The sequence below is a fragment of the Lathamus discolor genome, chromosome 1 (assembly GCF_037157495.1).
Source record: "Lathamus discolor isolate bLatDis1 chromosome 1, bLatDis1.hap1, whole genome shotgun sequence".
Lineage (NCBI taxonomy): Eukaryota > Metazoa > Chordata > Aves > Psittaciformes > Psittacidae > Lathamus > Lathamus discolor.
In genome coordinates, this window is record NC_088884.1 from 149,562,215 (window position 1) to 149,589,843 (window position 27,629).

A 27,629-nucleotide genomic window follows, 5' to 3' on the forward strand; every position below is an offset into this window, starting at 1 on the left:
TCACTGGCACACGTCCTGAGCTGAAATACAGGTAGAGCTCAGCAACACCAAATAACATCTATGGGAAAGCTGTTCAATGTTTGGCCAAACTCATATTAGCAATGCAGACTGCTGCCACAGCCTTGATTTCTTTCTTCCTGCCAAAAGTGAGACTAAACACCTTCTCCATCAGTGTTTTAAGGACTTCCAAGGAACCAGCATGACCTTGGATATTCAGTGCAAATTCTTACTTTGCCTTATTTGTGATGCTGAAAAATAAAGGGTCTGTCTAGTAACAGTGATAAGAACCATGGTTGTTTTAACATTGCAATGGGAGAGACCATATTAAAATACCAATGCTGCAAATGGCAGGAGGAGGAAAGCACAGGAGCCTTTAGAAGTGTATGTTACTGTAACCAGTAAGAAAGGTGCTTCTCGTTTTACCTATAAATCACACACCCTCAGAAACAAACAAACAAAACCACTTAGGAAAATGAAACATGGAAACGTGCCCGACAAGGAAGGATAACCCCATTAGAAAATAAGGACACCCCTCGGGAATGGTAAAACATGATGTTTTTCCAAAAGCTAATGGGGTAAGTCACCTTGATGGGAAAACAAACCCGCCTTAACTCACACCAAGCCCTAGGAGAAGCACCAAAAAGGGTGTGAGGCACGGCCACACTTGGGATGGAAAGGACGGGTGCGCCCCGGCACAGGCCGGCCCTTGGTCCCGGCGTTCCCAGACACCTTCCCGGCGGAACGAGGGCAGGAGACAGGTCCTGCCTCGGAGCAACAGGTCGCCGATCGCTGCACGCTCCCACCGGCCCTAGTACAGGTTCAGCCTGACCCGCTCGGCCGAGCTTCTAGATCAGCCACACAAAACCTCCCCCCGTCCCCAGCTCCCGCTCGCCGGCGGCTCCCTCCGGGGTTAAACCCCTCACGCTCCTCCTCTTCCTCTCCCCTCAGCCCCAGCCTGCTGGGGTGGTCCCGCAGCCCCGGCCCGGGGCAGAGCCCGCCCTCCGTAATCCATGCGCGGGCGGCAGCACCAGCACCACCGGCCCGGCGCTCTGAGGCGGCAGGGAGAGCGGCGGCACCGCGGCGGGCAGAGCGGGCTGCACCGCGGCAGGCAGAGCGGCTGTACCGCGGCGGGCAGAGCGGCGGCACCGCGCAGTGCCCCTCCGGCTCTGTCTCGTCTTCCCACTTGACCGGTGAGTGCTGCGGGAGGGGGCAGGCGCGGAGGCATCCCGGGGGCTGCGCTGCCCCGGTACCGCTCTGCCGGCAGCAGGTGGGGGTGGGGCTCCCCCGCCTTCCCGGCTGCTCCCGCTGCGGGCGGCGGAAGGTCCTGGCCGGGAGAGGAGGGCCCCTTCTGCATAGGATGAGAGCGGGCCCGGGGCTGCTGTGAGAAGCCGGGTGAGGGATGGGTGGGTGAGTGAGTGGCCGTCGAGGGAAGCGAGTGCCCGAGGGAATGGGGTGCTTGTGGGAAGGGGGCCGGTGTGGGTCCCGGCGGGCTCCGTCGGGGCTGGGAGAACGACCTGTGGGAGCGGGGAGTGGCTGAAGGAGGGAGCCCCGAAAGCGCGGGGGGAGGTGGGGACAGAGGGGCCGGCCGGCGGGTCTGCGCCGAGCGGAGCCGGGGAAGCGGGCTTGCGGGCGGGGGCTCCGCGGGAGGGACGCGTTCGGCGGGGGGAAGGGTCTGCGGCACGGCGGGCGGTGTGTGGCGGCCCGCGGGGAGCGAGGGCGGACCCGCCCGCTGAGGAGAGCGGGGCGGCAGGCGCTGCGAGGGAAGCGGGTTTGCTCCCCGGGGGGCTGCGTGTGGCGGGGTCGGGTGAGGAGGGGTCGGGGTCGGCTGTGGCTGTGAGTGTTTGCCCGCTGAAGAGAGAGGAAAGGCGGGAGCGGGGCGGGGAGAGCCCCGGGGATCTCCAGCCGAGGGGAATCGCTCCGCGGGGAGGAGGTGCCCGCTGAGGGCACCTGCCCGGGGCGAGGAGCGGGCAGGCGGGCGGTGGGGCCTGAGCAGCCCGGGGGGGCAGGGGGACGGGGACACGGTGCTGGCCTAGAAATAGGCTCGTCAGGGGCGGAGGAGGCAGGAGGCAAAGCCTCCACTGCCTTGGTTTTGCGGGGGTGCTGTGAATGTGAGCGGGGACGGGGCCCGCCCCCCGCCGCCGGGGGTCCCTGCTCGCTACGGCATAGCGCTGCGGTGGTGCCGCCCCGGGGAGTTAATAGAGGCGGTGGTGCTGGTGGCTGCTGCTCCGTGTGTACCTGGGCACGTCGCGACAGCTCACCCCAGATGGTCAAACCTTTATCTCGGCAGGGATGAGCTCTGCGGTGAGCTGGGGACCTCATCCGAGGGCGGGGGAGAAGGGGCAGTTGTGGCTGTCAGCATGGGCTGTGCCTCCCTCTGCACGCGTATGCAGGGGAGCAACTGAAGAAACTACTGAAGCGGTCGGTGTTCCAGCAGGGCAGAGCTGCGGTACTGTGTTACTATGCAGTTTGCAGATCGAGGACTAAGCACTGTGGCAGAGGAAGAGATCTCTACAGTTCTAGTAACTGGAAGGATGACGGAGGAAAGACTTGGTCTCAGCTGCCAGTGCGAGTATGTGCGGTCTGTTGTTGCAATACGTTGGTACTGGGACACGTACTTAGCCCTCATCACTTCACATTAGCAATTAATGCCTGTTTATGGGCTGGCTTTACTGTGTTTCAGCATTTTCTATGTGAAGCTGAAAAGTGCTCTCACCAGGAATGCTCTATGAATGCTAGAGTAAATGCACCACTTAAAATCAAGTTAAATATGTTTTTTTGTTGTTCAGCTAGTGAAAATATGCTTTAAACATCTAGGTAGTAGGCTAAGAATCAGACATGCTGATGGTCTGGGGAAGATACCTCGCTTGGAATTATTACAGATCTGTTTCTGTTGTTTGCAAATGGTTATGACTTGTAAAACAGCGTGATTTTTTATTTATTTATTTTCGCATTATTAAGTAGCTGCTCAAAGAGAACTGACTTCTGAATATCCAGCTTTTCCTGACATGAACATTTACTTGTTTTGAGATGTAGCAAGCATGTCAGATGCATACTGAAGCTATCTTGTGTGGAAGATTCTGTTTGGGCTTTGTCAGTGCTGCCACTCTGTTCTGCAGTCCCTAGTGCTTATTAGGTTTATTTGCTTCCTACTATGCCTGTGGCAACAGGTTATAGGCTTGGGACAGATTTTTGTAACAGAAAACTTTAGTTTTTAGCTTGCATCTAACTTGGCTTGCTCATCATGTCCCTTGAATGGGAAGGTGGTGGTGTGGGGTTATTTTGATGCCTTACTCGGGAATTTTAGTGTACTGTAACTACCTGTTTGAATGTTTTAATTCATTTCATTCTCTTGATGGTTGCTCTCACTGGAGCAGCCTCAAGGGGGATTATGGAGTTGGGTTCTTCAAACGACTAATTAAAAGATGTAACCAACATAGCCAGATCCTTTGTGTTCTTATGTGCAACGCATCTTCCAGTATTCCATCCCATCGTGCTTCATGGCCAGCAGGCTCCCATACTGAGCTTTAGCAATCTAGCCTCTGGCTGATTGAATTTCAGTTCACGGGGTTAATCATTGTTGCATCACTGCACTGCAGTGTTGTATTTGCATGGATTGCAGTGTTAAACAGAAGGAGGCCAGCCCTTTTGAAACAAAGAGCTGGACACCATGCTGTTTCTGAGCTTGGTGATTTAGAGTTGATGTATCATGGAAGCAGTTCCTGAACTAATGCATTTCTTGCTCTGTCTCCTCTCCCCCTCTTAAACTTACAGTGGAGCTCCTGAAGCTTTATTTGATTTGGAAAATATTACAATCTTTTTAGTAACAGATAGAGTATATCAGAGATATGGTAATAGTGCAGCATATTTGGTAAAAGGATGATAGTGTTCTCCACGGATAGTGTTTAAAACCCCAGGAAATATGTTCAGTGGCTTGTACCTGTGGAGTATTAGTGACAACCACAGAATAAAAAGCAAAAGCTCTAGAAGTGGACACTGGGAAACCACACAGAAAATAAACACTTTCATTGTTATGAAGTGTTCCAGGTTTGTGTTGTTTTGTTGGGGTTTTTTGTCTTTTTTTTTTTTTTTTTTAATTGAAGCATACTAGTAAAATGGCTATCTTGATGATTAATGGGAGCTCTTCAAAGGTGCACATGGCTTCTTTTCATTCACTGTTTACTTGAACTTGGGAAGAGTTGTGCTGGCAGTTGCTGTAGCTCACTGACTGCAGTGATGCCATGCTGTTTTTGAGGAAATGCGATGGCCGCATGCTGCAGCTAAGAGCACCATAAACTGCTATGTGTCTCTCTCTGTGTCACTTGTGTGTGTCACTTTGCGGTCCTCACAATTACAAATTTCATGGATAGATTTTTTTTTTTCCTCTTTAATGTTGTTTGTCTAACATGTTTAACTACTAATATGCCCTCGCCTAAGTTTCTTTTAGATATCAAGATAAAGATAACTTCTGGGAGCTTTTTATATCTGAGTTATTCTAGGTAGGTTGAATACGTATTGAATGCTTGGAGGTAGTAGTGTTTCTGTGAGTTCCTGATCATTATTAATATAACCTTGAAAATATATTAGGTTTTTATGTAATATAGAGAAGATCTGGTGTCAGCCTGGAGGAGTTCCCTGGTAAGATTACGTATACCGTGTTTATCGTGATATATTTGCCAACAAAAGGAGAGGAAGAAAGTATGGTTGGAATTCTGCAGATTCTTTCATTTGTGGGAAACTCACCACTCTGTTGAAAAAAAAATCTGAATTTTCTAAAAGCTTAACTGAAAATTATGTAGAGTTGGAGAATTCAGCTGGTTATGTACCTCCACTTAGCAGGGTATTTTTTTGTATCTGCAGTATAGGTTGTGTCCTTCCACTTTCAGTAGTGTCCTTATCTTAAAACTGCCAACTTTCTGGCTTGGTTAATACATAACTTCACATTTCTAGCAGACATAGTGATTATTTCCCTGTATTGTGAGGACGTTTAGACGTTGCTTTATTTGTCTGTTTGTACAATTAGAAGCAATATAAATTATCCTTAACCTAAAAATCTAACAGCAACAAAGAAGTTGTATGTGCTTTCTGTTCTAATGCCGTCTCTCTAGTATAGCAGAACACACTACAGAGAACACGCCCTGTCTTCTAGCTTTGCCTTAATACACCAGTTAGGGAGGCCACTTTCCTTTCAATTTCTTCTTTCTCAGAAACACCTAATGTTTCTCTGTATTGTATGCTTTTGTTGCTACTTTCTTAACTCTTGGAAGCAAGGCTCAGTCACTATGCGTGGGCTTTTTTCCTGACTCACTGAAGTGTTGCAACTGTACTTGAGAAATGTCTAGAAAGCTAGACTTTACTTAGAAAAGTCTTTAAACCTTTTTTTCTTTAAGAAAACCAAGTTGAACTGTAAGTATTGAACTTGCCCAATCTTCACTGTTCTGTCATTAACACAAAATACTTCAGTTTTTTACACATAGTTTTGGTCTTGTGATATTTTGTCCCATAGAGCTTCTGTAGATTTGATAATAAACTGCAGCATAAGTAGTTTTTAGTTTTTTACCATGTCTGTGTTCAGCACTACAGTAATAGGCACATAAAGGAAAAATTCACTGAAAAATATCTTTTAGGCTGAAAAGCTATGTTTCAAGAAAAAATGAAAGGAGGAAAAATATTTTGGAGCTTTACCTTTTTTTCCTTCCCCCTTCATTATTGTTTAACGAAATATTCTTTTCCAGATAAGAAGATACTCAGTTTGGTATGTTCTAAATTCTTATGTTCCTGTGTTGAGTGTCATATTACAGAGTGGTTACTGACATCACCTTTATGAATAAGGCTTGGATAATTCTGCTATTTGTAGCATTATTACTGTTCATTCTTCCTGATTTTCACTATCCATGAGGGTGAAAAATATTTTTGCACTTTTCTTCTTCACTCAATTGGACTTAAGGGAAACAAAACTGTTTCTAGTTCTTTGATGTAGTCTTGTATTCCTCTGTTCCATGTTTTCTTGATCTTGAACTATCCTTTGAGTGCAGCACAGGCTGCTAAACAGGCCCGCAACATGGATTCTTGTTGGTTTTCAGAAAGGTAGCCTGTGTTTTAACAGAGACTGTAAAACATGGGAGAGACATCCTACCTTGTTACTGATTTTTAGGTCTTTTGTCTTCAGCATCTCTCTGACCTGGAGGCACCTTGGAAGTCAAGGTGTTGGTGTAGGATTGCTCTGACTGAGGCTGTGAGGTGTTTGTGTTATTTTGCTGTCATTCTTGTAAGTGAATAGTCTGAACAACACGTTGGAGATTAAAACATTGCTGTTGGGTGGTGCTGCTGAAAAAAGCAACGGAGGCACAACTACGCTAAGCAAAGGCAGTTTGTACTTGGTGCTCCCCAGTTTGAAGTGGGTGGCTTGTCATGAAGAGTGTGTTCCCAGGTATTCCCAGCAGCAACACTCTAGTGGATCACTGAAGACATATCAAAGATAAGCCAGTCTGATGGGTGAGAAAGTCAGTGTAATCACTTGCATGCTCCTCAAGTACATGCAGCTTCTGAAGTCAGAAAGTGGCAGGAGTTTTCTGTTCCCATTTACTTAATGGGATTTTTCTTGACCCGTTTCCTTGGAGGCCACCATGGCCCACACTGAGGTGAAGAAATCTTGCCTAGCCCCAGATAGATGGAGATGTGGTCAGTTGTTTTGTTAGAACCCAAGGGTGTGTATGTATGTTCTGTTTACATTTCTTAGGTGGTGGTTGATTAGACTGCTGTGATTTTGTAGTTTCAGAACCTTCTTAAATGTGTAAGCATCCAGACTGACCTTAATGACACTCGGCTTTAGCAAGCTATGAATAAAAATTGTTGAGTTGACTTCTCCAGTTCCTGAGGGGAGAATTGAGATAGCTTGAGTTAATAGAAAGTAATTATTGTCACCTGGCAGGAAGGTGAAGTTTTTATGTTGTGATATTAACTTTTCAGTCATAATTTCTTTCCTCAGCCTTAGAGGATGATTAGGAGTGGCTGGCATCTGGAAGGTTTTACTGAAAGGTGGAGATTAAAGAAGCTATGGGATATGACTTGTAATAATTGCCATAAACTACAGTAACATCAGGTGGCTGATTAAATGCATTGTGTAACTGTTGTGATATGACATACTGTACTTAGTTGGAAGTGCAATTCAGACATGGTTCCTTTAGTTTTGCTTCCCTTGGAGCTGTCCCAATGCTCTGCTTTGTTTGTATTTGAAAATTCACTGACCTGGAACTATGCATAATTGGGTTTTGCCCCTCTTTCAAGTACAGTGTGAGTAGTAGGCCATATTATTACCAAATCTTGATTTTGGTTTTTTCCTTTTATTGTCTGTCCGCAACTATCAATGTGTTCAGTTTTCACAGAAGATTGCAGGTTATCTTGCACTTTTAATATTTGCTTGCACACACCTTAACAAGCTCTTTCTTATTTTTGCCAGAGATGGTGCGCTGAGTGATTTCTACAAGAGGCTTCTGTACCCCTCTAAAGCAAGAATACATTAAAGAACCTTGTGTGAGGGCACAGCAGTGTACTCCTGGCTGAAGGCTAACTCCCAGGTGAATGTATTGAAGATTTCTAGACTTGGTGGGACAAATATCTCTACCTCCAATTTATGAATACTGCTAGCTATGGCTGTGGAACTCTGTTTGCTGCTGCTACTGTTTTGTGGAAGTACTGTTTCAGAGGTACAGCCTATATACAAACCACCTCCTGGGACTTTGGATTTTGGATTTGTACCAGCCAAGACATATGATACAGGTGCATACCATGAACCTGGGCCAATAGGAATTTTGTTTAAAATAGTACATGCATATCTGTACTTAGTACAACCAAATTCTTTTCCGCAAGGTAAGCAGATAAATTACTATTTAATTATTTTTATTTTTTTTTTATTAATTTGATGTGTTCATCATGTTGTAGATACCAAGACCATAATCTGGAAGTAAATTATGTGAAGGGCTTTCTTAGTAGCACATGTTATGGCCTGGAAATGTGTACAGTTCCATATAAAATAACATTTTTCTGCTAAGCATAGTGGGGGGAAGGTTGTTAATGAAATTTCTTCAACATTCGATTTTCATAAACCTTTGCTTACGTATCTCAAAGCTGTCACTGATGCATTTGAGGCCATTTTTTTTCCTTTAACTGACCTTTTTTATGTTTGCTCAGTAGCATGAGATAGGAGTAAAGCATAAACTGCTTTGTGTTTAATATTAAATCTGTAAGAGACAACTCTTAGATTTTTATATTATGGTAAACAGTCAGGTGGCTATAATATGGTGTAATTCAGGTTAGGAAATGGAAACTTAGTAACTTGAAATAAATTTCATTTGCTTCCATATCTGTGCACCCACAGTGAGGTTTTATCTAAGGGCAGTTCCTTTACACAGCTGTGCATAACTTCTTATTCCTTTGTAAGTGGTCAAGACTTGAAACTACATCTGTTTTATTGAGATTTTCTGTTTTTCACTCCTTTCATACTAAGTTGTCCCTTCTTCGAAGGAAAAGTTAAGATACAGAAATGTGTGCTTATTGAGGTTGCATTGATTAAAAAGTGCTTTTGGGAACTGTCTGTGGATGTGAAAGTTGAGTTGTATGAACTTAACTTTCCAACATGCTTTTTGTTTCATTTAGCTCTTAAAGGAAAATGCTAATGTGTTTGTATAACGCTGCCATTTAAAATTATATTAAGGTGAAACTTTGTTAAAATCTAAGAAGGGCTTTGGTTTGTTACTGTTTCCTTTTGTTTAGCCATAAGTATACAATGGGTGTTTATATTATTTTGTAGTGTATCTTTCAATTTGTATATTAAACCCTTGAGTAATTTAAAGTCTTAAATCCTTTGGTCATGTACTGGTATGATACCTGTGAATCATTATTTGCTTGTATTTCTGACATTTCTTCAATAGCTGTAGAATAATGAGCTCAAATGAACTTAAATGAATGAATTCTATTCAGACAAGTGCCCAGTGTCCCAGGTGTTAATGAAGAGAGCAAAATCCTGGCCTGTTTCTGCAGGATTACATGAGGTGTAATGAGGGCAATTGCATGAAGCTGACAGTAATGTCACCTTTTGGAGGAACTGTTTCCAGATACCTCTGCTTTTGTGGCCTTTTTCCTTCCATTAAATATATAAGCAAACATACATACATCTAGATGAACATACTACATAAGTATGTAGATGAAGATGATTTGCTTCCCTGTGAGACCTGATATGTTAGGATTGTCATCTGCATTCAACTCTTAGGACCAGGCCTTCATTCTGCCTGAAGCCCTTCTGGAATATTTTATTCTTTTAGGACTGTGGACTCTTGATTTCAAAGAGATATTTGGTGTGTCTTTATATTAACAGGAATTTGGTCTGTAACCTTGTATGTCAAATTTAATATTATGTGTCCTAAGTATGTAAATAATTCTTGAGTATCAAGTTTATCATCACTATTATAGTACTGTGGGACCTCCTGTAGTAAATTCTGCATTGAGTAGGTGCTGTGAAATCCAGCCTTAAAAAGAAAAGGACACATCCAGAAGTGTTCAAAGTTTGTTATTTGTTAGCATTTCTTATCTCTCCTTCCTTCCTGGCAGATACTTTTTTGCCAAATCAGTTATTTTTTAGAAGTTTGGCTTTCATTATTTGCATTGGGTGAAGTCCTTTTCCCATGGCCTCGCTTTCCTCACTGCAAAATACGGATCTGATGGATTGTGTTGGTTTGAGTCATACCATTTAATTGGTTAATCCCCGTAATCTCTTTTGCCATATGCTGTTCTATTTTCACATCAAGTGTATTAATGATGTAGCTATAGATGATGCATTGGTTTTTTTTGGGTTTTTTATTTTTTGTACTGCCAAGTTGACATGGAGTTAATTCTGCTTCAGGGGTGAAAACAAACGTAATCACAAATGTGCACAGAAAGCAAACCTTTTGATGCTTCTAGCTCAAAACTTTGTCATTATGATTGAGCTGTTGCTTCAGAAGAGTTAGCTCCAGGTTGATGCCCCAGTGTATCGCATATAACCATAACAGAAGAAAAGTGTGATTTGTGTGCAGTACTTGGCATCAGTCACTTAGACCTCTAATCTTAGTAGTCTTATATTTTCTTTCATAATATTTGGAAGTACTGGATGTTTGGTTTTCCAATCTACTGCTAGTACTCTTAGTTGTGAGGAAAAAAGTGTCAGGGTTGTCTAAGTGCATGTAGATATTCCTGCCTTTCCAAATCATCCTTATGCTTACAGTAGCACTCTGATGGAGCAGATATACCATATAACATTCATACCTCTTCAGTCCCATGTGTGCCTTTTAGGAAGAAAGCTAGTATGAGCTTTATACTGTTACGATAAATCAGAATATGAAGTACGTCAGAGTCTTTGGAAGATGTTGTTCTTAAAGTATTTGCATGCTTCTAAGCCTTACTGTTTATTTAAAAATTCTTATATGCTACTTAAAAGTTGAAAGGGAACATTTAATTTAAAGAAAAAAAAAATCAAATATTTTCCAAGGCTTGTTTTGAGTTCGAGTAAAAATTTTCCTTGTCATCCAGTTCGTGGGCATACAACTTAATCTAAGTTTAGATTTAATAGGTAAGATGTTAATGAGATTAAATATAGTGCTCACGTAAAGCACAGTAACAAAACCAAGGAAAGGAAGTTTTTTTAGATTGCTGAATCTTTTGGACCAACTCTGTGCTCTTTGGATATGGCAAGAAACTAGTTTTAAAAAGTGTGCTAGGATATCTGATTACAATGCTTCAGTGAGCATAAATAGATTCTTGTTTCAACTCTACCAGTCAAATACTTTTGACCTCACTAGATTATTTACTGGTGTAAATGGGAGTGAATTTACCCCCAAGCGTGAGCTGTTATGCAAGGAAGCAGCCTCCACTTAGAGTAATGATACACTGGAGTGCCAGAGACTGTGTTTGGTCACTGGTTTGCTACCTGAGGCTCAGTAGGTTACGTTAATCTTACTGTGCCTTGGTTTCTGCATCTATAAAATGGAAATTATGGTTCTACTACTCCTTTTGTTGAGGACTGTGTAGTATAGAGCATTGTTATTCTTTCCTGTTAATAACACCACTTAGAATAAATAGATGGTAATAAGAAAATTATTAGTTGCTTCCATCTGTCAGCTAAGAGGACATCTAGCAAAGCAAATTGTCAGTTTTTCACTTAGAATGTGTCATAAACTGAAGCGTTCATTTGTAATAAAAGTGAAGTCAGTTCATGGCTGTGACATGGTGCATGTCACCTCTTGTGTCGGAGACCTTCAGATGTGAATGTGGTGTAGACAGGGCATGGTCAGTATGCTCCCCTGCATGCTGTGAATATCTTTTAATAGTTTTGTCTTCGTTCCCGTGGAAACCAGTTGTTAGTTACAGTAAGACAATATTAATCTGAGATTCCGCTTGCCAGCAGGATGTGCGTGACAAATCTTCAGCTTCCCAGCTTTTGACTTGTAATGAGAATGTGAAGAACTTACAAAGCAAAAAAGCTGGGGTTAAAGCTCCTGCTCCTGTTTTTAGGTGAAGTAAGACAAAGACTACAGGCCTGTTTACCGTACACTGCTGTGGCTGAACATACTGCAGAACAACTGTGCCTCTTAGGTTGAGTTATAACTGCTTTTTTCCAGCTTCTGGTTTTTATGCTGGATAAACCTGTTTCCTCTGTAGTGGGAATAAAACTTTAACGTAAAAATCAACTGTTGAATGCAGGTACTTCCTGGGCAGAACATAAGATGAAGAGTTAAATATACTATTGGCCTGTGGGGAGCAAGAACAGGCTGTTTTTCACACCTGGACTACACTCTTCCTGTTTGTGGAGCCTCGCTTGTTGAAGAGTTTGAGCATAACACTGAGGATCAGAACTTGACTATTTTAATGCAAAGTCCTATCTCTGACTGTTTTGGTTGTCTTTCTCCTCACCTGACCAACCTTTAAAGTAGCTGCTAATTGTGGAGTTCAGCAAGTTTATCCTGTGTTCACTATCTCTATAGTTAATACCTGAAGTGTATTCAGCAATTAAAACATTTTTTCAGTAAAAAATAATCAGTTTATGTGAGAATAAACTGTATCTGTAGCTGGTGTAGCTGTAATAGAAAATGCATATGTAAAGCCCTGTTGAAGGTAGGTTTAAGCTCCTAGAATACTGATTTTTAATATATTAGCTGCGTTGGATATGAGGTTCTAAAGCAAATAATCAAAATGCTTTATCATCCCCTCAGTTAAAAACTCAGTAAGTCAGATGTTTTTTAATTTTTTTTGTTTTTATTTTTTTTAATTTAAAACTAATTTCTTTGCCTTTTGTAACTATTTAGTTCTTGGCTGCCTTATTTTTACTTTAGTTTTGCTTCTTGTTAACAATAAATCTTCCACAGCTCCCCTACATAAAAAAAGTGCATGAGTCTGGATGTTGCAGCATTAGAACTAAACTCAGCAATGCATAGTTGGTAATGCCCTTTGTTTTTAAACTTGAGACTTTCCCAGGAAGTTTGGGCATAACCACACTAGCATGTGGTGAAATGACTGTGCCCTGGCTCTGACTTGATCTCTGACTTGCGTGCAGATGCTGCAGTCCAGCCCCCAAAGCAATTATGACCTTTTGTAAAAACATAAATTACCATGACCCTTCTCCAGCTGCATGCAGTTTGGTGTGAAACAGCGCTTATGTGACATACTGCTTGCGTTTGACAACTGCCTCCATGTGCTTAGGCATTGGTTTTCTTAAAGCTTCCATCCTGGAGCTGGGTTGGAAGCACAGATATAGCAGCTGGTGGAGGAACTGAGAAGGGAAGAGGAGCAAGACCTGCCCTTCAGTAAGTTAGCTGTTAGACTGGCTAAGCTGTATTGTGAAATGACAATTTCGGTAAGCTATAGAGTCAGTACCTTTACCACATAGAATTGTTAGGGTTGGAAAGGACCTTACGATCGTCAAGTTCCATCCCCCCCTGCCATGGGCAGGGACAGCTCGCACTAGACCATGTTGCCCAAGGCTCTGTCCAACCTGGCTTTGAACACTGCCAGGGATGGAACATTTACCACTTCTTTGGGCAGCCTCCTCCAGTGCCTCACCACCTTCACAGTAAAGAACTTCATCCTTATATCTAACCTGAACTTCCCCTGTTTAAGTTTGTACCCATTACCCCTTGTCGTATCTCTGAAATCCCTGAGGAAGAGTCCTTCTATAACTGTTTTCCCCCTTTTTTTTTCTAGTGGTGTAGCTAGAGCTGTGGCATAAAAGTACAATAGTAGCTAAAGCGTGTACAATAAAAATTACAGGTTTCAGTGACAAGAGTTGTATGTTGCAAGTAGTGGTGGTGTCGTTTGAGTAGGACTGGGATAAGAAGGGGAACATAAAGTCCTCCTTTATTTGGTAATATGGTGTACACATAGAAAGAAATTTCTTATATCTAATGTTGGAAATACTGCAGAAGATGGAGCAGCAGAAAGATACAATATAAATTAGCCTCTTTTCCCTGCCCACTCATATACATTTAAGGAAATAGTGTTTATAAAAAATCACTTCTCGTTTCATGCTGGGAAGTTAAGAGATGCTCTGCTTGATGGCATACCCATGTAAACAAGGAACATGCTGAGAATGTTTCTGAAGCAGTTTTAAGGTCTGATTTGTTTTGTTTTCTTAGGTATCAGAAGAGTAATGCCTCTTTCCCTTAACTACTCCAAACTGCACACTATCTAGCAGATTGTGTGTCAAAGGGATTTTTTGTGGACAGGGAAGCGACAGAGGTTTTGGGGAGGGGAGGCTTATACACATCTACTAGAGAGTGCTGGAAAACTACAGTTGCAGTCATTGACACTTCTTGATGTCTTCCTGCCCACTCATTTGGATTATGTAAACAAGGAATCTCTTTTGCAGTCAAGTATGATGTGGAAAATATGCAAGTAATTTTTTAATCAGTGCAGTATAGCTGGTCATGAAAATCTTGCACTGTACACACATCTGGAATCCTTTCTCTACAGTACCCACAGTGCTTGCCCTAATCTGGTTTAATATTGTCTGCCAGCTGTGCCTACGAGAAGAAACATGCCTTGACAGCAATTGGAAAAGGACAGTCCAGCTTTGCAATTTCAACACTATTAGTTCAGAAGAGAGAAACAAATGAAAATCAACCTCAAGCAGAGTTTGAGGGAATTGGGTTACTTTCTGCGGGGAGGGTGTTCAGAAGTGGCATTGCCACAGATGACTGTGGTAATAGACTGGAGGGTGCCTCAAGCAGTAGTGCCTTTTGGAGGCTAGCTTGTACTAGTAAATAAAATGGGCCTACAGTTGTGTGGTATTGAAACTCAGCTCATATTTCTCAAACCTAACCTGCCTTCCACCGCTTCCAGTCTTTTCAGCCTGTTTGGCACGTTTCCTGGCAAGCAGGTTGGGCATTTTCTGGGTGAGGTACTGAGGAAACCTGCAATAGTTACAGCATGGCAGTGCCAGGCCAGTGCTTGAAACTGTCCCAACCCTGCTCTGCTTGTCTGTGGACATTACTGAGAGACACAAGGTCTCAGACACAACAAGCTGATCAGCAGCATTGCCTGCCTCATTGTGCAGGGGACAGGTTCTGGGCACAGCTAAATCCAGGGGTGCTGCCTACAAGGAAGGGAAGGGAGGGAGGTACACAGTGGTATTTTGACAGAAGGTGTCCTTGTTGTTCATTTATTATTCTAGATAAAGAAGCTTTGTTGATAGGGTTTGTATATTTAAAGAAAAAAGCAAAGGCACCATGTCCAAAAAATCCATGTATCTAGATAATTGGTACTACTGTATGGTGTGTGTGTTGGGGGTAGGAGTGGTAGTGTTGGATATGTTGAATGTGGTGTGGTGTCTGTGTGCCAGTGATTACAGCAAAATACTGAATTAAGTTCTGTGTGCATTCATTTTTCTGTTCTAAAAGATGGCCCATCCCATTTAGTATCTCGTAGCAAAGAGATAAGCACCTTGGTCATTGACCCTTGGTCAAAGCCTAAGTTTTGTCTTTTGGATTGCCAGTGAGTCAGATTATAACCATGTGAAGAAGACAGTTCTTTGTGTCCCTCCCTCTGTTAGCAGGAAATCTAAACCATTGAAAGCATGAAAGCTTATTTGAGACTTCAAAACATACCTGCAGCATCTTATATGGTGAGAAGTGGGATTTAATAAGTTTTGGGTCAGCCACACTCCCTGGGAACTTACATTGTGTGTGAACCTCTTTGAAAATTATCTGTGACTGCAGACGTCTTACGGGTTTTCAGGCCATTCTGCTGAGGCTTCATGAGTTTCCTAGCTTAACAGTGGCACCTGCTCTGCTATCCATCCTCCCCCTCCATTTAATTTTTACAAACTTATCTATCTGCACAGTGTTCAACCTCATTCTCTTTTGCAGTTTTTGTAGTTCATGGAACTGATGGGGATGTCTCTGAACTTACTGGAATAATGTTTTCACAGGCCTCTAAGCGTCCCCTCAGTTACTTCATCTTGGCTGTTATGAAGCATTTGGAGTATTTTGTGAGATACTTACAGATACTGCCTGTTATTGGAAGTCATTTGACTTCTTTTTTTTATTACAGACCATCATATGCTTTTGTTTCTGAAATGAATATGCACTATTCAAAAGTTGCTGGAGAAAAATAAATGTGTAAATACTCATTTTAGTGGGTTTTGTCATCCTTTTAACAGTATTAAATCTTTTCATGTTGGTATGAAAGCTTTTGAGTATACTTACTTTTCCACAAGCAGATTACCTTGTTAGAAGGGAAACCAGCTGCCACAAGTGTCAGGTATTGTAGTTTAAGCTGACTAATCTATCAGTCTATAATCTTAGTGTAAGCCTACCAGTTACAAAAAACAAACAAACAAACCACAAAAAAAAAAAAAAACAAAAACAAACAAAAACCCAGTTTTGACCCGCCCCCCCTTTTTTTCCCTCAATGTATAGATATTTTTATTTTATTTTTCATCTAGGAACAGATCTAAGATTAAACTGTATTGTGTCTGGATCTTTCTTATCTCTGAAAATACACCAAATTAGTTTATTTTCCTGTACTTTTAACAGTGATTACAGTTGTGAATGTGGATATCTTACTAAGTATCACTTTGGCTGTTTAACTCAGCTAAAAGATGCCTGGGTGTACCTATATAGAACAAACACAAACTTGATGCCTAATTAACTTCAAAGTAGCGACCTTTACTTTTGCTTTGATTTTTGAGTGAAGTAGTGAGCTCTGTAATACTTTAAACCTGTGTGCATGGCACAGATACTGAACATATGTGGAAAATTGTGGCTCTTGCAGAAATGGGAAAACAGAGAGAAGGAATTCTAAGGAATCTCAGTGAAGCTGCCAGAACACCAGTCACTGAGGTAATTAAAAGCTGGTAGCAGCAGGGCTCCAGTGTGTCATTCCCAATTATCTCTGTTCGTATTTCAAATAATTCAAGTTACGCAATGTAAGAGGATTTTCTTTGCTTTCCTCAGTTTACAGCAACTTCTGAGGAGAGAAGGGGGTAGGAAAAATGTTGTTCATACAGTCTAAATATTTACTACTTTGATCAAAGTTACAAGTCCAATATGTCTACACTGTCCACGCTGTCAAGAAGTTGCTCAGTCTCTGCAGTGTGCTAAAACAGTGCACCAAGTTAAATCTTTGCCCGTAATCTGTTGTAAATCCTTACCAGATGGTGGCCTAGAGAGAACTTCAGGTAGCTACTGCAGGCATAGTAAGTGGCAAAAAATAGCTGCCGTGGCACAGTGTGCTACAGAAGTTTTGTTGCCTTCACAAAATGAGAGAATGCAGTTTCTGTGTGGAATACTTCAAAGCTTTCTACTTGAGTTTGTGTCTGCGTGATACATGCAAATTTATTACAGCCTCCTAAGCAAAGATTTTTCTAAAGGCTTCTCTCTTTTTGTTCTTTTTCCAGAACTTCAGCAAGAACAGAACTTTCTTTGTAGCAAAGAACAGCTAGAAAGCCCCTGCAAAGGTTATTTTCAAAGGAGAAAGCTTTCATTCTAGGTGTCCTGTAACAGTCAATATTGTGGCTCTTTCTTTTTGTCTCCAAACCTTTTCCTGATCAGGCTCTTTAATGTTGCCTCTGTGTGTTGATGGAAAGGAGAATGTGCCTAAACAGAAAATGTGACTGCACTAATGGAAGAACCTCACATTTAGGCAGCTATAAGGTATGAGGATTTTCTGTGGAAAACTTAAATTGCCTGTTTGATCTTTCTGACTAACAACAGCCCTGAGAAAGCTAAACTTGGAAAACTTCCATTGTCTTATCCATATATTTTGAAAATTGGGGAACTTTTCGCATGCACGAATGAAGTTCATGGACTGTTAGTATTATCTGATCCTCTGCTGTTTAGTTTCTTCAGTGGATCAGTGATGTTTTCTGTCAGGAAAAGTCAAAGGGGGTCTCCTTAATTTCATGGCCTGGCTCCTTCAGCAGGTGTGGCTGCCCTGTAGTTCCTTGTCTTCAGCAGTTCCAACATGCCTAGTCCTACCTGTGCTGTGGTTAAAGCTCACCCTGTTTAGAGCATTTCGACAATTCCAATCCTGCTCATAGCTGCTCCTGAATACATTACCTACTTGGTATTGCAGCTCTGCCCCCTCTGATGTTGCTCCTCACTGCATCCAGTATAAGCTAAGACTTATTTCTAGGTGTTCTAGTAACTTGTCCATTCAATTATGTATAAAGCAGTATGTGCTCTGTAAGTCTGCTGAGACCTTAAAAATGTATTTGCTGGATTTTTGCTTGTGTCATATGTTGCTGGACTTTGAGATTGAGCCTAAGTACTACAGGATAAGTGCTTTTGATCAGGGTGTAATTAAAGAACACAGAGTCAGTGAGTGGGAATGGACGATGATCATGTTGGTGAGAGGAAACAGCATACGCAAGTCAAAAGATGGTGAAAAAATATTGCAATAGACGTGAGTTAAAATACTTACACAATTTAGTATGTATTTGTTGTTTTTTCTCCCATTCAAACATGCTCTCTCAGCCATTGTAGAGTAACAGGTTCCAGGGTTTCATCTTGTGTGACAGTGGTGAGGGAAAGCAGAAAGGTTCCTTTCTTAGTTGCCTTTTTTTTCTTGTCCAAAGGCACGACTGATGGTTTAAGATTACAGTTTTTGTACATTATTTCTTTAATGTAGGGTAATAAACAGAATTTCGTTTCAGTATCTCTGTAATGTAAGTAGGTGTTCTCATGTGTGGGCTTCAGAAGTGAGGGGAAGGTAGGTCACTCAAGAGTTGTGCTGAAAGGGAAGAGGGACAGAATGGCTTTCTGCAAGGAGTGGGAGGGTGGAAGCCAAACCAGCCTGATGTTCTCAGTAATTCAGGGAAAAAGATGGCAATTGTATAGAGAGATAACTTGCCTAAAAGTTGAGGGGAGAATTTATCTAAGAAGGGTGGGGTTTTTTCTTAGTCTGGGGACAAAAGTTATGTCCCCAAATGGGGAGGGACATAACCTGTGTCTGAGGGAGACATTAAGAGAGTTAACTCTGGAGCTGGAAAAGAATGGTCTAGGCTATGAGTGAACACATGGATTAGACTCCTCATCTTTGCACTTACTTTGTGGGAAGTGGGAAGATCTCATCTGTGAGACTTTGCATTGGCCTGCTGAAAGAGGACAGACTGCTTAGGGTGAGCAGTGTGGCAGGACCCTCTCTGCAGTCTCTGCACCAAAGAGCATGGTGGATGCTGTGGCCATCAACATCACTGAATTCTTGCCTCTGTGGAACCAGAGCTGAGTGATCTCTGTGGGATTAGGGACACTGAGAGTGAGCAGAGCCATTAGGTAGGTGGTGGCAGTGAAGGGGACCAAAGGTGGCTTTGGGATACCTGCTGAAGGAGACCTTGTCAGTGGCAGGTGGATCCAACCATAGTAAAGGCTAATGGCTCATGGCTGTCTAACTTTGGGGAAGTAACCAAGTCCCCAGTCAAGGCAAAGCAAGTATTGTGAAATGACAATAAGCTACACTTGCAGTAAAACTTACCTGAAAAGTTTTTATCCCTGGTAAGTCTGAAAGGCTAATATAGATTTCCTGGTTTTTTTGGACTTGCAAGAGTTATTTGTTAGTCTGAGTCATAATTAGAGAGGAATAAAAACAAACTTAAAGTAATTTTTAATTCATAAACTTCAGTCTAATTATCGCTACTTATTGATTACACTGTCGTCAAACTGACCCATATTCAGAGAGATGCTGAACTCTTCTGTATATGTGTAGTCCATTGAGTCTATTTATTATAGATGAAAGGGAATGGGATGAAATACTGTTTTATGCATTAAAATGAGATATCATTAAAACAGTTACTAATTTATCATGTGTATTATCTATGTAATTCTCCCTTGTTGCTCTGAGAAATCTCCATTCAGTGTGACATGAATGCTTCAGCAATGGTTCTTACTGGTTTGTTTGAAGTCCTTATCAGAATAGAAGCTCAATATGTTATATTATGCATAAAAAGATAAATTAATTTCTGGCATAATGTGATTAATGCTGGAGTTGCACTATAACTGAACCGGCTCAATGGAATTGTTTGAGTGAAGAGGAAGAGTAGCATTCCCAAAGGTTTTACTCCAACTGTTTTTCTGTCACCTAGATTTGAAAAGCTTTCTTGGAAGAAGAATTTGTAACTAATTTATGTTGGTACTTAATAGCCAGACAGCTTATTTTTAAATCTCTTATTATTTTTGCTATCCCTTTTTGTAGAGCAGTTCTGAGAGGCAAGCCTAGTGATAACCTCGTTTTCTCGCTTGGGTAATGAGATATTGAATGTATGTACACAATACTCATGCAGTGCTGGAGTCAGTGATTATGTTTTCTTAACTGGGATTCCTCAGAGGGGCTTAATATTTCATCACAAATTGCACTGTTAAATTAACAGTTCATCTGGCTAGTTAGATTTACTAGGGCAGATGGCATTTTGCATGTGTGATGAGGGTGGGGAGGAGACAAACAGTAATGTAATTAGCCGTGTAAATGAGCCTCACAAAGTAAATCTCTTTAACCCCAATAATAAAATGTGTTCTGTGCTAAAGCCTTGGATTACTGGTCCTGTGAAACAATGTGTGCAGTTGGTCAAACTGAGATTTCAGAAGTAATCCTGTTAATTTGAAAATAAAGGACACTGGTTTTTATCACACCTTCCTAGCACTTTTATATTTGAAACAGAAATCAGCCTCAAGGTGATGTTCTACCAATAATGCAGAAGTGTTGTGTGGAGTCATCTTAGCTTGATTTTAAATAAAATCTTCTTTCAATACTAGACATGAGATGTACTAGCTAGGGAGGAAAGATGCTTCATAAAAGCAAACCAAAATCACAGGCTGAATTAAATGTGAGCAGAGGTGTCTTTTCACTGTGCTACAGTGAGCAGTGTAGCCATAACTGAAAACCTGGTGCTTCTGTTTGCAGAGGACCTGGCACAGAACATTCCCTAGCCTAATATTTATGTGCCGCAGTAGTAGCTGTCACTGCTATCAATGTGCATAAAACCCAGTAGAATCATAGAATCATGGAATAGTTAGGGTTGGAAAGGACCTCAAGATCATCTAGTTCCAACCCCCCTGCCATGGGCAGGGACACCTCACACTAAACCATCTCACCCAAGGCTTCATTCAACCTGGCCTTGAACACTGCCAGGGATGGAGCACTCACAGCCTCCCTGGGCAACCCATTCCAGTGCCTCACCACCCTAACAGGAAAGAATTTCCTCCTTATATCCAATCTAAACTTCCCCTGTTTAAGTTTTAACCTGTTACCCCTTGTCCTGTCACTACAGTCCCTGACAAAGAGTCCCTCCCCAACATCCCTATAGGCCCCCTTCAGATACTGGAAGGCTGCTGTGAGGTCTCCACGCAGCCTTCTCTTCTCCAGGCTGAACAGCCCCAACTTCCTCAGCCTGTCTTCATACGGGAGGTGCTCCAGTCCCCTGATCATCCTCGTGGCCTCCTCTGGACTTGTTCCAGCAGTTCCATGTCCTCCTTATGTTGAGGACACCAGAACTGCACACAATGCTCCAGTTGAGGTCTCATGAGAGCAGAATAGAGGGGCAGGATCACCTCCTTCAACCTGCTGGTCACTCTCCTTTTGATGCAGCCCAGGATATGGTTGGCTTTCTGGGCTGCGAGTGCACACTGCAGCCGGCTCATGTTCATTTTCTCATCGACCAGCACCCCCAGGTCCTTCTCTGCAGGGCTGCTCTGAATCTCTTCCTTGCCCAATCTGTAGCTGTGCCTGGGATTGCTCTGACCCAGGTGTAGGACCTTGCACTTGTCATGGTTGAACTTCGTAAGGTTGGCATCAGCCCACCTCACAAGCGTGTCAAGGTCCCTCTTGATGGCATCCCTTCCCTCCAGCGTATCAACCGGACCACACAGCTTGGTGTCATCGGCAAACTTGCTGAGGGCGCACTCAATCCCACTGTCCATGTCAGCGATGAAGATGTTAATCATAGAATAGTTTGGCTTGGAAGAGACCTTTAAAGATCTCTTTAAAGTCCAATGTCCTCTGCAATGAGAAGGGAGATTCTTGATCCTGCAAAACCACTAAGGCATGTTTGTACTTACAAATGTGTGGGTGAGTAACTGCAGGTAATCTCACATTCTAGGCTGAGAAAGTTGGGTCTGTTCAGCCTGGAGAAGAGAAGGCTGCATGGAGACCTCATAGCAGCCTTCCAATATCTGAAGGGGGCCTTACGAGGATGCTGGAGAGGGACTCTTCGTCAGGGACTGTAGCAGTAGGTCAAGGGGGAATGGGTTTAAACTTAACCAGAGGGAGTTCAGGTTAGATATAAGGAAGAAGTTCTTTACTGAGTGGATGGCACTGGAGGAGGCGGCCCCACAGAGAAGGACTTGGGGGTGCTGGTCAATGAGAAAATGAACGTGAGCCGGCTTCAGTGTGCACTCGCAGCCCAGAAAGCCAACCGTATCCTAGGCTGCATCAAAAGGAGCGTGACCAGCAGGTCGAAGGAGGTGATCCTGCCCCTCTACTCTGCTCTTGTGAGACCTCACCTGGAGCATTGTGTGCAGTTCTGGTGTCCTCAACATAAGGAGGACATGGAACTGCTGGAACAAGTGCCAGAGGAGGGCCATGAGGATGATCAGGGGACTGGAGCACCTCCCATATGAAGACAGGCTGAGGAAGTTGTGGCTGTTCAGCCTGGAGAAGAGAAGGCTGCGTGGAGACCTCATAGCAGCCTTCCTGTATCTGAAGGGGGCCTATGGGGATGCTGGGGAGGGACTCTACGTCAGGGACTGTAGTGACAGGACAAGGGGTAACGGGTTACAACTTAAACAGGGGAAGTTTAGATTGGATATAAGGAGGAAATTCTTTCCTGTTAGGGTGGTGAGGCACTGGAATGGGTTTCCCAGGGAGGTTGTGAGTGCTCCATCCCTGGTGGTGTTCAAGGCCAGGTTGGATGAAGCTTTGTGTGGGATGGTTTAGTGTGAGGTGTCCCTGTCCATGGCAGGGGGGTTGGAACTAGATGATCTTGAGGTCCTTTCCAACCCTAACTATTCCATGATTCTATAAATGCTCCATCCGGCCAGGTTGAACAGGACGTTGAGCAACCTGGTCTAGTGTGGGGTGTCCCTGCCCATGGATGATCTTACAGTCCTTTCCAACCCTAACTATTCTATGATTCAGTTATAGCCCAAATTTTTTATGAGAAATATTACTGCCACATTTCATTTGAAATGATTTAACTGGGAATATGTCTAATCCAGTTGATACTGAAGGCTATTGAAATAGTAAATTTATGGCAATGACTGGTCAATCACTGTGCACTGCCTAGTGAGAAAAACACCCTGAAGCATCACGTTATGTCTGAAAAATCATTGCAGAGTAATATAAGTAGTAAATCTTTATTCAGCAGGGAAATTTCACATTCTGGGAAATTAAGGGGGAAAATGGGCTGTGTAATAGTGGCCATTGTGCTGTGTATAAAATCTGTATTGTTCTCACAATTTGACTTATTCAGTCCATGTGGGAACTCTACCTATTTTCAGGCTTTCTTATTTATAATAAACCTAAAAGTTACTAGGCTCTGATGAGCAGGATTTAGAACCTCTAAATTTCAAAACCACGCTGAAAATGCTGTTTTCTCCATCAGTTTGTCATAGTGTATTCAGGTTGATTTCTGTCATTTTTTTGACTGGCATGCTATAAATTACCGAAATAATATAAACAAACAACTGAATCTGGAACATTCTGAGCAATTTAAACATCTTGCAAGTAATCATAACAGTTTTGGTTGGTGTTTTTGTTTGTTTTTAAAGTATTATCTGTTCTCCTTGGAGATACTTTTAAAGCCTGACTGGATGTGGTCCTTGGTAAGCTGCGATGGATGAGTGCGCACTGAGCTGGGGGGTTGGACTGGATGATCTTAGGAAGGTTCTTTCCAGCCTCAACCATCCTTTGTTTTTCTTGAGTAGCTGTACATATCCATACAGATGTCTTTAAATATATGTGTATAGATATATGTAAAGCTTTATGTAAAGTGTTTGTTGGGGATTTAATTTATGAGTGAGACAGACACTCAGCTAGAAAAATGGTTAAAAACTTTCAACTTTTATTTAACAGGAAAGGCTAATGCTTTTGAAATATTATCTTGTACTAGTTCCCAGTGGTTGGGAATTCAGCTTTCTAAAATGCTTCCTGGCAGTGCCTTCACTCTTCCATTAAATAGTTTATAACAAAAAGTCATGATGATTGTAGGATAACTTTGGAGTAATTCAAATCGGGTGGGACCTCCAGAGGTCATCAGGTCCAACTTTTTTCCAGAGCAAGAGGAACCTCCAAGTTAGGAGCAGTCTGGAAGTGAGGTTGCTAGGGGGTCTCCTGGGTTTGCGTTGAAGTAGCAACAGGGAGGGTGATGCCACAGCATCCTGGGCAGTCACATTTTGCATTTGACCACTTGCACACCCTCGATCTGTACTGCCTTATGCCACTGAGGATCACAGAAGTTATCACTTTTTCATCCATCCCATTGCACTGTCATTTAAGTTGGTAGAAGTTTCTCTTCAGTGGCTGTTCTTCAGTGTGTTGTCAACAATGCAAAATGGTTGAATAAATATATAAACAAGAAGGTTGGTTTAGCTCTTTTCCCTTCCTAACAGGCATATTGCTGTAGAGAAAATTCACTGTGCTTATATTTTGTGCACCAATTTTTCTTAAATTTACTTACATGGTAGGTATATAAGCAAGAAGAATGAAATGTTACTTCTGCTGAGGAAGAATTGTCTAACAACATCTTTGGGTTTTGTGCAGTTCTGCCTCAGTTGGCTGTAAACCTTCTTGCTGCTGAAATTCCCAGAGAAACACAGATGCTGCCTGGGATGACCTCGATAAAGGGAAGACTGTTGATCATAGTGTGCAAGATGTCTCAGAGCTGCAGCAGTGGATCAGTTCTGTGTTGCCTATACTGTGGCATATGCCCTTCAGTGGTCTTGTAACTCTCAAGATGCAGAGCTTGAAAGGATTTGCAGGGATTGTAACACTTTTGTTCTTCCTGGATTCTTATTCTACATGTTTTGGGTTTACTTCTGTTACTGTGGGATTCAGCTTCATCTTCTACCTTATGTATGGTCTTTCCAGAATGAGGTTGCCTCACTGTGGAAAGTCCTTGATCATCTACAGCTAGCACTCTTTCTGTGTTACAGAATATGCTTTGCATCTGTGAATGATCTGTGGCTTGACACTCCTGTGATCCATTAACAGATTTTCATTTTTCGATTGGAAGTCCTGCTGGCTGCAGCTTCCTAGCTGGGAGTATCTTCCCTGAAACAGCAGTTGTGGCCTCGCTGTTGTCTGTTTTCTTTCCTTGGACATAGTTTTCTGTGAGGAACTCCTCAGGATCTCTGCAAGTTGCAGATCAATTGAGTCCATGTTTCCCTCTGCAGGGTGTTGGGGAGGGAGGGCGATGGGTGCTGTTTTATTACGTGGTAGTTTCCTGAGCCATGTGCAGGGTTAGAGAGGAGTGAGATCACAGTCTCTGTGAGCTCACTGAACATATTTCATGAGTGCTACAATAATTTCTGAGAGGGCTTGGATTTTTGGGAGGTCAACAGTCAATTTTGAGCCTTCAGGTCCTTTACTGATCCCCAGGATAGCTAACTTACTGGAGGCTTTTATCAAGTATGTTCATTTATGTATGGGGCCACTAATGACAGGGCAGTAGTAGTACCATGAAGTCCAGCTCTGTATGAGCATGGGGGGCAGAGTGCTCTTACTTGAGGTGTAGTGTGCTCCTTTCTAATGTGCTTCCTCTTCATCAGAGATCAGAAGGTCAGTCAGTCATTTCTCCCAGACATCCAAGCATGGCTGCTTTAATGCAACCAGAGGGTCTGCAGAGCTGGTGGTGCCCCTTTTCAAGTGCAGGGTGTCACAGAAAGGAAAAGCCACAGTTCCCACCATAGTTCCCATAGGTCTGTCAAAACCTTGATAAGGGTGGGGTAGTGATGTCCCCAAAAGGAGATCCATTCATTGCAGCTGCTGGGGTATATTGAAAGAAACTGGTGTGGTGAAATGATATTTACAATGTGAAGTGGTGCTATTTGTATTATATTCCTACTTTGTGGTTTTGATTTTTTTTTTGGTGGTTACTGTATTTTGTCCATATTGTGAATAAGTTAAGGATGAGTGTGTTAGATGGAGCTGCAAGCACAGTAAGTTGTCATCTGTTAGGCTTTCTGATTTGTTGGTGGTGTTGTGTACTCTCATGCAAAGTCTGTTGGTCCAGAGACCAAAAGAAAAGGGAGTATGAAGGGGCAAAGACCAAATGATTGAGATAATGCTGGCAAGATAAGGGCCTTCTTCCTTGTACCATTCATTCAAGAAGTTGTTGTTTACGTGCTTGTTTTACACATTTTGTATCTAATACTTTATGTGTATCTATAATGTATTCATGTATGTACTTGGCATAAATATAAAGCAGAGCTGAACATTGTCCAAATAATTGATAAGTTTGTGATTAGATAAGTTTGTGATTAACTTTTAATAATGATTTTGTGATACAGAGGATGACCGCAGAAAAAGCATCACTGTATTTCAGTAGGAATTGATTCATTGACAGATCACCTGGTTATCTTCCTGTGCACTCAGAGTTAATTAAAAATCTTGTTAGTAGACAGGCTTATGAAAACACTTACGTGCTTGACTGTCCTGCTGATGTCTGTTCTTAATTTTGTTCTGCCTATCTTAACAACAGAATTTATACCTTCCTCTCTTCCCCCATTTTTATAATTTATATTGTTTAAAATGGCATATTCTTGCTTATTTTCAGATCTCGTCAGAAAACTAGCACAGCAGAAGTTTGGAAACGTACAGGGCGATTATCAAAAGGTAAATTGTTTATTTATCTCTGCATAAAACAATGAAAGCTGACTTTGAAATTTAGTTTTGTTTCTAAAGCAGGGAATAGGATTTTAAAGCTTTAACAACAGGATGCAAGAATCAAATTTGCAAATAACAAGTCTGATGGTTTCATAGAAATATGGGACAAAATCCTTTCAAAAAATATTACAAAGAAAAGTCCTTAAGATACTATAAAGAAGCTAAGCATAGTTAAGGCTTACTTATAAATTCCAGCTGTAATGTGATTATGGTGTCTGTTGCACAAAGATTGAAGGCTCTTTGTACTGAAAAATACTGCTTTTATTTAAAAACACTTAGAAGGAACCATTACTGCTCAGCTCTCATTTTAGCTTCAGCTGTTGTCCTTAAAAAGCTGAATTTATATGCTGGTTCTTGTGCCTTTGTAAATTGGAAGTTTCCATGTAAGGTTCCTACTTATAAAGTATGTTTTATTTTATGTAGCATGTTAATCATGTCAAGGATATTTTTCATTATCTCTTTTTGGTTTGTGATTGTCCTGTAATAGTTGAAATTCATAAGGTATCTGGTAGCAAGAGAACATAGAATGTAACATCCATCTGATTCAGGCTGTTCCCAAGGAGAGTAGCTAATTTTTGAAGCAGTATCACTAGTTGAGTTCCTGCAGTAGGAACCTTAACCACAATCATGCAATGGACAAGTTACTTTGTATGAATTAACTTGCTTGTAGTCCTTGCAGTGTGGTGTACCTGTCAGGAAGATGAGTATGGCGCTTGGCATACAGGCACTCAGCTGTAAATCAGGATGACCTGAATGATTCTGGGATTTGAAGGGGAAGAGTCATGTGCTTCCATGTTTTCCTGGCAATGAGCCTATTGCTCCAGTAATAACCTCTGCATGACATTGAAGAGTGTGGGTGTTGTTATGATGCATGAAGTGACTCTTGCACATCCCATGTGCTTGTTTGGTGGGGCTCTGTGGGAGTGCTGCATCATAAACAGCGCCTGCACACCCATGAAGGAATGTAGGGTGGACTTGATTGGCAGTCTATGGACAAAACCGTTAGGCCATAGGTGGTATACATAAGCACAAGTATAGTGTTTAGTAGCTAGCACCTATGTCATGAGAAATTTAAGATGAATGACAGCTGTAATCTTGTGTGGTGGAGGCACTTGTTAAAATAGGGTGGCAAATAGAATATTAGGTGTGCTTAAAAAGCAAAACAGATGTAGGTCCTAAATGTGACCTGACTACAGCACAAAACTTGAAAACAAATTTGGAAAAGGAGACTA

General features: G+C 42.1%; 1 protein-coding gene across 9 annotated transcripts in view; it reads left to right on the plus strand.

Moving 5' to 3' along the window:
• Positions 1-888: 888 nt before the first annotated feature.
• The window catches only part of PROM1 (prominin 1), a 66,647-nt gene continuing 39,906 nt past the window's right edge, over positions 889-27,629 (plus strand). For 2 of the 9 annotated variants that reach the window (XM_065658997.1, XM_065658980.1), the window contains exons 1-3: positions 892-1,190; positions 7,457-7,866; positions 26,288-26,346. In XM_065658997.1, the coding sequence (XP_065515069.1) occupies positions 7,647-7,866; positions 26,288-26,346 (279 nt within the window). In that variant the 5' untranslated portion in view covers positions 892-1,190; positions 7,457-7,646. Of the gene's footprint in view, positions 1,191-1,316; positions 1,393-2,514; positions 2,570-7,456; positions 7,867-26,287; positions 26,347-27,629 lie in introns of those variants that run through there. The other 7 variants (XM_065659006.1, XM_065659022.1, XM_065658989.1 and 4 more) reach the window with 6 other exon arrangements.